Genomic DNA, 11,914 nt, shown 5'->3' on the forward strand with positions numbered 1-11,914 from the left:
CGAAGTTAGCTAGTTTAGTTTATTTATTTTCAAGTGATTCTGTTGAAAACAAATTACATATTATTAATATAATATAAATAATATATATTTATACAATGCAATGCATATGCAATAATGCATTGCCTCTCATGAGAGCTACAGAATTCTGTCTGGATATTGTGATGCTTCCAAATCGTATAACATTCTTCAGTTGGAGACATGTTAATATTGATTCAGATGTTATTTATGCATTCCATATTAATATATCGTATATATTTTTTATATTTTCATAACAAAATAAAGCAGTTGAAATGTATTTTTGTTTTAAAATTTCACAATCGTCGTAGTTGTGGGTAAAAGGATGAGCATATTATAACCAACCGGCCTTTTTGTTAAATGCAAGTATCTAATCAATTGAAAATATAATCAATCGAAATTGAAAGTATCACAAAGTGTGTTACAAAATGGGGCGCCCAATAGCTTATGTCTGGTTCTGAACAAGCTCGAACACTGTTCAGCCCCGATGTCTTGTCTTTAAGTGCTAGAAAAGGATTGTTACTATTGACTATTGCAACATAGATCTATAATAAAATTTTTCATCACAATTCCATCATTCAAGTAAATAATATTATATTCCTTCCGAATAATTGATTAACAACTGCTACACACCCCAAGTTGAGTTTTTCTAGGATTTTAGCGCATTTTTTTAAAAGATTTTGATTGAAACTTAATAATAGGCGTGTCTTCTTAACTGTAAAGTTTAACTATTTATAGTCAGGCATTAGCAACAGCTCAGTTAAGCTAGCAGTGGCTTACGCTTTGGTAGATATGCGGCACCACCCAGCAATTAACTTCGTAAGTTATCATTCAGACAGCCCGAGTGTCATAAAATATGAGTTTTGATTGAAATAATATTAGTTGCCTTTCATAAAAAAGTGAACTTAGCCCATTTAATTCATAATTTATCACGGTAAGTTACCTTGCAAGTTCAAGAAGTTAACACCTGTTCGTGGCTAATTGCGGCGAATAAAAAATTCCCATTAATAGCGAAATTATGTGCAATTAAAAGCACAATAGCAAAAACTAAACAAACAAAGAATTAAGCGTTCTTTTCACTAAACTCCTCCACCTCTCTTTTCAGCGATTGCAACAACACCTATTCTCGTTTTCCAATTCACTCCCAAAAGAAAATTAATATGTGAAACGGCACTTTGACAAGCGTCAAGCTCAAGCATTTTCAAGACAAGAGGCAAGAGGCAAGCGGGAAGAAATGCAAGAATGTCGTACATCTGTTCTATCCCCATTATAACAACAACAACAACACTTTTCAATGAAAACATTTAGTAAATGCAATTGTATTGTTTTCGTTTACTATTTTTCGCCTGTGCACCTCTGCCCGACAGCCAATCTGTTAGGCATTTGGTCAATCGTGCGATTAACGAAACACACTCAATCGGGCTTTCGGGCTTTCGGGCCTTGCTTATAATTCGGATTAGTGCAGTAAATACTCCACGAAATACTCCAATTCTTTGTGCTTTTATTAGATTGCGAGCATTTTTTTTTGTGTATGGGAATGTGTGTGTGAGTGTGTATATGTTCGGCTGTATTTACCTTGTTTTTGTTTGATTTTTCTAATATTTTTTGTGTGTAAATTTTTAGACAAGTTTCGGTTTTGAATTGTTTATTATTGTTGTTGTTGTTGTTGTTGCTACTACTGATATTATTGCAGTTGCTATTGGCATTGTTAATTGCTTGTAATACTGTTATGTTAGCAGTTGTTGTTGTAGCTGTGGCTGTAATTGTTATTGTTGTTACTGTTTGCTTTAATATTAATGTTAAGCATTTGCGTTGTGTAAAGTTCAGACAATTTTTTAGTATAAAAGTTGGCATAATTTCGATGTCCAAATCAGAATCAAAACCAAAAGCGTTCGTTGAACACAGCTTGGAACAGCAACTTAGAGATCCTTTTCTTCTTCTTCACATTTCTTCTTCAAACCTAGAACATATCAACATGAAGGTGAGTGTTTAGAATTTAGTTTGATCTAATGTTTCACATATATACATCTTCATCATTTTTCCTTTTTCATCTTTCAGTTCGTTGTTGCCGTAGTCATGTTGGCTCTTGCCGCTGGTGTGCAATCATCATTGTTGGCACAAGTTGCTCCAGGTGTTTCTTATGTTACACCAGCTTTGCATGGTGCGTGGGGTGGTGCCTGGGATGGTGCATGGGGACATGGTGGAGCATGGGGTACTGGACTTGGTTTGGCTCATGCACCAGCTGCTGTTGCCGTGCACGCTGGTACAGCGTGGGGTGCAAGCGGACATGGTTGGGGTGTACCCGGCATTTCTTTAGCTCAAGGTCCAGCACATGGTAGTATTGCTGCTGCAGCTCCATTGGCTCTAGCTACCGGTCATGGTCATGAGGGTGTCTATGTAGCTAAGACTCGTGGTGCTATCCACACTGCTCCATTGGCTGGTCACATTAGCTCAGCTACTTCAGTCAATGTAGCCCCAGCTCCTGGCACTCATTAAATTCACAATTTAAAAATAATTAAAATTCACTTTGACGACAGCAATGCCAAATGAAGATGAATACGTACCGTCACACACTTCACACTTCAATCCTGTTCACTTTAGCAACAACCCACCACTGTTGTATTAATAATCTCTCATTTTCTTTAATCGTATTTTTAGTAAAAGAACTATTACTCAATCTCCAACAACAATTACTACGACAACGACAACAACATCAACAACAACAACAGTAAGAACAGCTAAAAAATTGGAATCGAAATCGAATGAAATTATTGAGTATTTTGAGAACATTTTATAAAACTCTTACTTATATATCACTATATGTATTTCTATCTTCCTTCCCTCCTATCAACCCCAACTTATTGTAACATCTCTGTACAATAATTTTAAGAAAATGCAACAATTGTAAAATTGAACAAATGCAAAATAAATAAAAACATCAATGTTTTTGTTTGTACAAAAAAATATTTTATTTAATTATTCAGTAAATGTTGGAAACCCTAGCATGTAGCATAACAACATTCCGATAGTTTTTTTTGAAGAAGAAGAGCAGGGAAAATATATTTGACGAAGGTAATTTCATGTCTTTTTCATTTTTCTTTTATTTCTTATTCGTTAATCGGCGTGGTAACTTCAATTTGAACAAACGGACTAATATTTGTTTATATAAATATAATATATAAAGTATATGTCAGATAGTACTTTCAAAACTTAATAAAATATGTATGAGAAATATATCCAGGTATTTTCATCTAAATAATTTTTAAAATTTTGAAAAAAAATTTTTTTTTTCTCTTCAATTGTCTTCTTTTTTCACACAACTTTTATTAAAATCTTGTAGTACAGTTCAGCTCTGACTGCTTGTTTATTTCTGGAGTTTCACGCGGACGAAGTATGCGAATTTCAGTATGCTAAACTCCTTAGTAAAGTATTGAGGAGTTATTCTAGATTCAAAACTTAACATTAAAGTAAGATTTCTAGTGGCACATGTGCGGTCACTTATTTGGTCCAAAAAACGTACCAAAACAACAAAAAACGTACCAAAACAACGTGATCGTTTAGTAATGCCCAGAGTTTGACTATCTCTGTCAAATAAAAGTAGGCTGACCAAGAATAAATAAACAAAAATAATTTATAGGCTAACTGAACTGCAAAACATCAGCATGCCTACTTTTTATACTTATTGTACTTCAATTATATACCCAATATAATGCTTCACTTACTCTCTATGGAGCTATTCATTAAACAAAATGCCTTTCTCAGTCTATAGAAACTTAATTATATAAGGCACAGGCGCTTTGTCTACATTTTCTGGTATTCATTATAATATGTAATAAAATGTAGACCCACATTTAAGTTTTGATAACAATTTTGTTATTCATAAACTAACAAACAGAATTGACACTGACGATTTCAAAATTATTTACTGTACACGATCCAAAATCTACTTGGTACTTTTCAAATCCTATATAAATATATATAAAAATCTTATCATTTCCATAACTACACCTCAATAGTTCAATCGAAAATGTTTGACATATCGGGAGTCTGCTATTTCGCTTATGACTGCAACCATTATGATAAGAGGTGGATGGTTTCATAAAAAATGAGATTGTTATTAAAGGTATTGCATGGTTTATATAGTTCAAGAGGTCAGACTAATTATTAGCTCATTAGTTGAAAACGTATATGTTATCCTATTTTGGGTTCCTGATGGAGTATTTAAAATTAAGAACGAGAAAATTGAGGATCTAGTCGATATAATCTTTGTTAATAGTTCTTGTTGCTGTATTTTATAAACAACTGTCACTTTACAATTACTTTTTTGCAAAAGAACGAAAGGAACTGTTCAAATATCACCTCAGCACCCATTTCAAGAGGACATACCTAGTCTACATACTTTAAATGTGATACTGTAGTCATAATCCATAAAAATAAGAAAGTAACTTTTAAGATAATGTTGGCTCTCTTGAGAAACTGCATGATAGAATAATAATAAGTTGGAATGGGCTTCCTATATCCTATTAGGTTATGATTTCACTGGTGGAACTAGTGTCGAAATTGATCTTTAATCAGTTTTAACCGCATGAACGCACATTTCTTTAATTCATTTCACAGCACCTTGAATCTTGAAATCAGTCATATACGTGCACTTATTAATATCTCCGTTAATTTTATGATAAATCATATATATATATATATATATATTATAGTGTATATAATACATATAGTGTGGAGTCAAAAAGGATTCTTAGCTAATTGAAAAGGATCGTCATATATACACTTCGCCTACTCATCAACTTATTTATTACAAAATTTTTTAATTTTTAATTATGCGTACGAAGAGATATAAAACTACCAAATTCCCAGTAGTAACTGGTTAATCTTATGCTTAAGGATGATCAAGTCTGACTGCAGTAAAATCTTTGTATTTATCTAGTTATCTGTGTAGTATTTTGAGTTTATACACCAATTCAGTTTCAGTTTATATATCTAATATATCATTGCTAGGGTTAGATTAGGCGCTTATGTTACTATAAAATAAATATGTATCTAAGTAAATATATCTATATCGGATGAATGCTGACACTCAAAGACACTCGGTATTCCTCTTTGAAATGCCGCATGTAATTGTCAAATGTTTAGATCTTCGTTGGACTCAGTATTGAGTTATAGAAATGTTCAGATTAGCAGTGACTGATTAAAAGAATTTGAAACTCAAGAAGTGTTTTTTTTAATGATATATCAAGCCCCTAAGGCTTACAAGGATCATAATTCAACAATGCAAATTGATCTTTGTAGTTTCAGTCATTTCACAATCAAATCGAATAAAATAAAGTCTTGGCAAAAGGTCGTTCCTTTTGAGTTTTTGAATACAAATGATCGATAATGTTTACACCTTTCCCTTCTGTAGAGTTTTTCTCTTATAAGCCCAAAACTATTTATAGCATCATTTGAATGGCGCATGTTCAGCGTGTCCGAAAACTAACTGACAGTAATCCGGAACATTTATTTGTGGTTAAATGCTTGAATTGACATTTTTATTGGCGTAATAAAATAAAATTTATGCCGAATGCGAGTGTCATTAAACAGAAATGCTAATCTATTTATGCTAAACAGCAGTAAAATCAGTAAAGTTTTTATGAGCTAATATTTTTTTAAAAACTTCGTTATCGTTAACGGTTTAGTTAGCTTTAGTTTGAATGGTGCATGATTAATGCGCTATGAAAAATAACGCAGAGTTCAAATTGTCGCTCATACGCCGCCGCTGTCAGAGGCGCAAAGTTAAGGCGTTCAGCGGTTCCAGCGTTCGGGCGTTCTAAGTTGAACCGTGAACAATGCAGCAAAAATTCGAAATGCATTTAAATTGTTTGAACTGCATTCAACTTAAGATACTCGATGAACAACCAGACAAACGCCAAACATTCAAAATCTTTATGAATTCACATGAACCGCGGCTCTTTTTTTCTTTGAAAGCCTCAAGTGCGGATTTGTTTATTGATGGGGCGTTGGTGGAGTTTAGAGTTACGACTTTACACTTGCAATAAGAGCGAAATAAATCCACTAAATAAATTGTAAATATTTTTAATTTGTTAATATTATTACAAAATCACTCAAAGCACTTCAAACAAATCTAGAGCAGCACAATCAAGCATAACCTTTTGTAGTTTTCGCTGTGGTTCAGAGTAGTTGAAATGAAAATCCATTTACCATTTCGATTATTCAACTGCAGTGGTGTAACAAGACTTTACATGAGGATTGGAAAAAAAATAAACGAATAAGTGATACTAAATAAAAAAAATATATAAATTTGTTTATTTAATGCCAAATTCTCTTTTTCTAATTTTTGCAATGAATTCTTTTTTTATTTCATATAACTTTGGACGCTTTTTAACAAACCCGAAGCCGCCACCCACGTCAGAAGTGTCGCAATCACGTTTTGCGATTGTTTTTTTAAAACTCGTTGGTCTTTATTTAGTAGGCGAAGAAAATGGAAATGCCAAAGATATTCGGAAAGTATAAAGTGTAGACCAAGTATAAATGATTATCTTTTCAATTGGGTTAGATGACCCGATGCACGTAAGGTAGAGATCAAAGATCATTCGGAGCAAAAGTGTGCCAAAAATCTCTGGAACGAAATAAGAAAAATATGTAGAAATAAATGAATATTCAGTCCGTATCACCACAAAGAGGCAACCTTCCTTAGTAGATTTACGATTGGGAAGAGGTGACCGGATAGGGTAAAAGTGTAAGTTGTATAGGATCTAAACAAAAGGAGCCGTCCAAGTTAACAGTTGATCATCTTTGCCAGCAAATCAATGAAACTACTAATATCATTTGTTTTCGATTTAAAGCAGGAAGAAATTATATGATCGGATGCACCTATTACCTTTTGATATGAGTACTTATAGAAGAGACATTCTGACCTTAATTTGAAAGGCTGAATATATGCCCCATTTTTGATGTGAGTCAGTATTAACACAAAAAAAAACTGCTATGGAAGCAATGCTTACTCGGAGATTAGAATACTGCAAGTTTATATTCTATTTAATTTCAAATAAATATTATACTCACATGGGACTTAAAGTCGCAGTTGATAGAATCTAAAAAACGATTTATAACGAAAAAAGTTTGGAAATTGAAAGTGTGAATGGACGACCTGAAATAAATAAAAAAGTTTTACCTGTATGCATGGAGGTATATGGAATTTTTAGAGTCTCCTAATAGTAATCTTTTAATAATCAACATATGTTTTAAGGAGTGATTCGAGTAAATTGTGTTAATAGAAAAATACCTTCAGTTGAGTAGTTTTCAAATTACAATCAAATCGAAAGTTAATTTTCATATACTATATCTTCTTTCTACCCTAGATTAAAGGTGGATTTTACCGGAATACTTTTATTAAGTGCCGTAATTTTTTTGTCAGAGATGATGTTCTGACACTATCAACAAACTCTTTGCAGTGCGAACTCAGTAAGTCTCTTAGATGCCCTCTACGTGATTTTGGTAAGGAAAAACTCGATTAAAATTATACGCTTGCTGAGCTAATTGCAGTGTTTTTGGGTTACACAGACAAAGTCCAGAATCGTTTCAACAATTATTGTAGAAGTTGTGATTGCTCAACTTTCGATAATGGAAGCAACGTATTTGTAAGGAAGTGTTTCCTGCAGAGCTTGTCGGAATGAAATACTTCCGTCTTATGATATAGGATGTTTTATTTTTAAATGAAGATGTTGTAGATGCTTCTCCTGAAAAAACATTAAATAATCATTAATTACAAAAAACGGAATCTCGTATCTGCTGTATAGCCACAGCAACTAACCAACCCACCATCCAACTGCGCCCATAACAATTTTTTGGCTTCTAATTATGGTATATAGCTATTTCATTTTTCATCAATTGAGATAAGATTTTTACTGAGCTAAGTTCTCTATATAATATTTATATATTACAGCAAATAGAGGATAAAACTGCAATCATAAGCAAAAAATTGGAATCAGTCTTGTTGACATATGTTAAAACAAATTATTTATCTATCAATTCAAAGAATTTTTGCTCATTTACTTATAATATCCAATATATGATTATATTTACTAAGATAGGTATATACTGGTATATACTATTATGTACTAGAAGCTGTATCACCTCAACAAAAAAAAAGGATGTAAAAGTTGAGATATATAAGTTCACATATTTAAACAAATGTAAAATAGTCCAACGAACGGACGGGAAATAAATTAATATATGTAAAATAAACCGTATTCACGGATGTAGGTGTGTACATGAGCTCGAATCACCATACTATATATATTAGCACGGGAGCATAAGATTTATAATAGAAACGAGATCAACTCTACTCAGGCAGTAAGTTTTATAATCACTGTTCAAGACAGAGAAGTGTTATTTCTTGATTTCCACCTACCAAATCAGGGAATACGAGATAAAAATAAAGGCAAAAGGTATGGGTGTAAAATGATCATACTACCTCGTAAGCTAGTTTTCCTGCAGTGTAAGAATATAAACTGCCTCTGCACAATATTTCATAAATAATGCATTAACAACTTGCTTTGGATCTTCTTTTTATTACAACGAAAGCTCGTATAAGCTTTATTGGCACGGAACTCTACTCACTAATCTCACTGTAATCATCATTGTATGAGATATAATAGATTTCAAATAAGTATAGAAACGACGTCTTTAATTAAGGTGTCCAATTTTATAGAAGTACTCAAAATACTTACTTCACATTAGTCTTAGCATACGCTCCATTAGTCTCAATCATAATATCTGCTACCGGATTCGTCCCAAACCAGCTTTCTAAAATGTTAGAAATTTCTGTAGCCATCGTAATTACATAAATAGATTATATTACTTTATATCTGTTAAGAAGCCACAAGACTCTTAGTAACTTAAAGGAAAAGTATTCTATGAGATAGAATCTCGAATATTTCCCAACAGAATATAATGTCCTTGCCAATATTTACACGGAATATGTGTTCTCCAACATAGAAATCCAAATCATCTATAAATAAAGAAAATTTATAATAAAAATATGTATATGCTGAATTTATATATATGGTATATAAATTCAGCAAATACCTAAGACATATCTCTCTTTGTATGCATATGCGAGTATGTATGTATGTTGCATGCATTGAAGAGATAACATAGCCCACATCATAACTCAGTTGGAAAATTTATTAGCATTGCTAGCAGAAACCATGTAATCCAATGTTAATAATCTGGTTTATGTAGTTTTTATTATATTTATGGCACCTGAGTGAATCAAAGCAATATCAACAACAGCAACAACAACAACATTAAAATCGTTTTATTTTTTAACAAATGACAATATCGATCACAACAACAAATTCTGTGTTTCATATTCAAAACCGTCATCAATGATAAGAGCAACAATAAAAACGCAATGAACTCAATAGCAAGAGTAAGGCAGCATTAATGCACCTTAACGGCAATCGGGCATTTTTACACGTAGATAAGTGATGTCGAACGAGGGATACTTCCTTAGTTCCTTAGTTCTGTAGTTTTTAAAGATGTATAGAAAATTTGAAATGAGTTTTAAATAAAATTTTTAATTAATGCTGATGAATATTTTTGTACTCAAGATTATTATAATTTATAAATATTTGTTTTTTACTTATTAATTCTTTTTTAATACAATTTTATTTATAAAATATAATTATTATGTGAAAAGTCTGCATTAGGCTACCTGAAACATTAACCATCACAGCAATGGAACTCTTAAATGACCTTAAATGTATTTTTCTATCTCGAAGAAATACTAAGTTTAGTTCGTGCGAGTCGGACGCTTTCTTTCCGCTAGATATACATAAACACAATAATAATTTAAATTTAATATTAGACAAAACATAATAATATATAGTATTCAAAATATTATAAACTATTTTTGGTCTCCAAAAGAAATTCATTAAAATCTATAAAACAAAAATTGAAATATATATAAAAAAATGTTAACATTTTAAAAATATTAACAACAAATTATTATCTATCATCATTTATATGCTTATAACGTATATAAAGTGTGTGTATATGTATATATACGGACCTATTCTGTGCACTTGGCTGATTTGTCAAATTCTTTCATAAAATTTTTTTATTATTTTTTTTTGTCTTGACAAATTTCAGAGCTCAAGTACCTAGTGCTTCTCACCACACTGTGGTGTAAAGTGTTTTGTATAGAAAACTGTTCGTAATTGTTCGTAAAAAATGCTTGTGAAAAGCATATATTTTAAGTTTTTAAAAAGCATTTTTCATGCATTCAAATAACAATAAAAAATATGCTTGTAAAGAACGTATATTGTAGTTAAGAATATTTGTCATGCATGCAAATAATAAAAAATGCTTAAAAAGAGCATATTATTATAGTTGTCAACAGCATTTGTAGTATTGACAACTAACAAGGAAAAGAGCTTTTTATTTATGTCATAGAATACCAAAACCTTTACAGCAGTCAATTTTGACAAGCGTCAATGTTTGACAAGTTTATAAAGTGCTTAGAACAGGTGTGATAGTATGTGTAAAGTGTATATAATATATAGTATTTATAATATATTTTTATTTTAATTTTTCTTAAAAGATTTATTTATTTATGTTTTTTTGGCACTTAAAGCGTATCTTGATAGATATACGTATCCGCTATGCGATAAAGTATTTTTAGCAACAACATCAATCTGTATAAACAAGAATGGAGGGTACCGTACAAAAAGTTAGAATAGATTTATGTAGCAACCCGACAAGTTCATACTATTCCTTAATACAGAACCTTAGCTGTATTGTTTATAAAATCATATTGAAACTTTTGTAAAGTTTCTACCATGCTTCTGCACCATACAGAAGCAAAAGTAGGACCTATAGACCGCGAGCTACAGAGTGTTAATTTTGTTTGTCGAGAGAGAGCTCCACATTCCAACTGCACAGCATTTTAATTTTAGACTGCCTTAAGGCATTCTTAGGAGCAGAGCAACGCGACCATAGTTGATCTTTTGTGCCGCTAATTACTTAGCTTACATAGTTGTAGACCTATATGCATACAATACCAATTTGAACATACTATGTCACTGCGAGAATTTTCATTCATTTGAATGAATGGTTGTCTAGATGAGATTAGTTTAGCAAATAGTTACTGGTTACTAATAGGCAGTCATATAGATGCACAAAAGTTACTTAATTGATTTCTCTTATTATGCTAATTAATTAGTTTAATTAGCTTATATCAACTTCGACTTTTCTTTTTGTGTATTATAAGTATCGTTAAAGAACTATTTTAGTAAATAAATAAACGATGTGCATATAAATTTAAAACATAATTTTCTATTTTACTTTTGTTAAATCATTAAAAAATAGTAATATACGAATATATGCCAATTATACTATTAGTACTGCCCTCGTTTATAATTTGATTGTCAGCTTACAAATTATTAATATTTTTTATACAAATTGCAACAAAAATTTCAATTTATTATTATAGTTTAAATTTTTTTTTTTTTTGAAATTTTGGTGGTAGTATATAATTTTGATTTAAGGTGGTCGAGCATATCTGTAGCATGTTTTGGTCTAATTGTGGGCTGCGCCATTGGGGCTAATGCTGCAGTTACGGCTGCAACTGCTAGAAACCGAGATAAGCATCACATTTAAGGCGAATGAATTTTAAAAGGCGCGTTCGCTATGTGCACTTAATGTAGCTCTCCAGTTATAAAAAAAGATACTCAACAAAAAACATAACCTACGTACATACAAACAAGACACATATTCATATAAAAAATTATTTCATTTTTAGCCAAACACAAACTGACAAAAAAAACTGCTTTAATAATAATGAAATTCCTCAACGTCAACGAGTGGGTTAAGAACTGCACTA

The 11,914-nt window shown here is 31.5% G+C and overlaps 1 protein-coding gene across 1 annotated transcript; it reads left to right on the forward strand.

The window, feature by feature from the left end:
* Positions 1-1,876: 1,876 nt before the first annotated feature.
* Positions 1,877-2,743, forward strand: LOC119690038 (adult cuticle protein 1-like). Its single transcript, XM_038105020.1, has 2 exons — positions 1,877-1,996; positions 2,074-2,743. Exons 1-2 carry the CDS (start codon positions 1,877-1,879, stop codon positions 2,509-2,511), a joined length of 558 nt encoding a protein of 185 aa, XP_037960948.1. The 3' UTR covers positions 2,512-2,743.
* Positions 2,744-11,914: the final 9,171 nt, after the last annotated feature.

This window comes from Teleopsis dalmanni, chromosome X (assembly GCF_002237135.1).
Source record: "Teleopsis dalmanni isolate 2A chromosome X, ASM223713v2, whole genome shotgun sequence".
Classification (NCBI taxonomy): Eukaryota; Metazoa; Arthropoda; class Insecta; order Diptera; family Diopsidae; genus Teleopsis; species Teleopsis dalmanni.

What these genes read in the sequence shown, in the direction of transcription:
- LOC119690038 (XM_038105020.1), top strand. Translation starts at nt 1,877, where the DNA reads ATGTCCAAATCAGAATCAAAACCAAAAGCGTTCGTTGAACACAGCTTG. An exon ending in TAGAACATATCAACATGAAG is followed by an intron (nt 1,997 to 2,073) that starts GTGAGTGTTTAG and finishes TTCATCTTTCAG; the next exon opens with TTCGTTGTTGCCGTAGTCAT.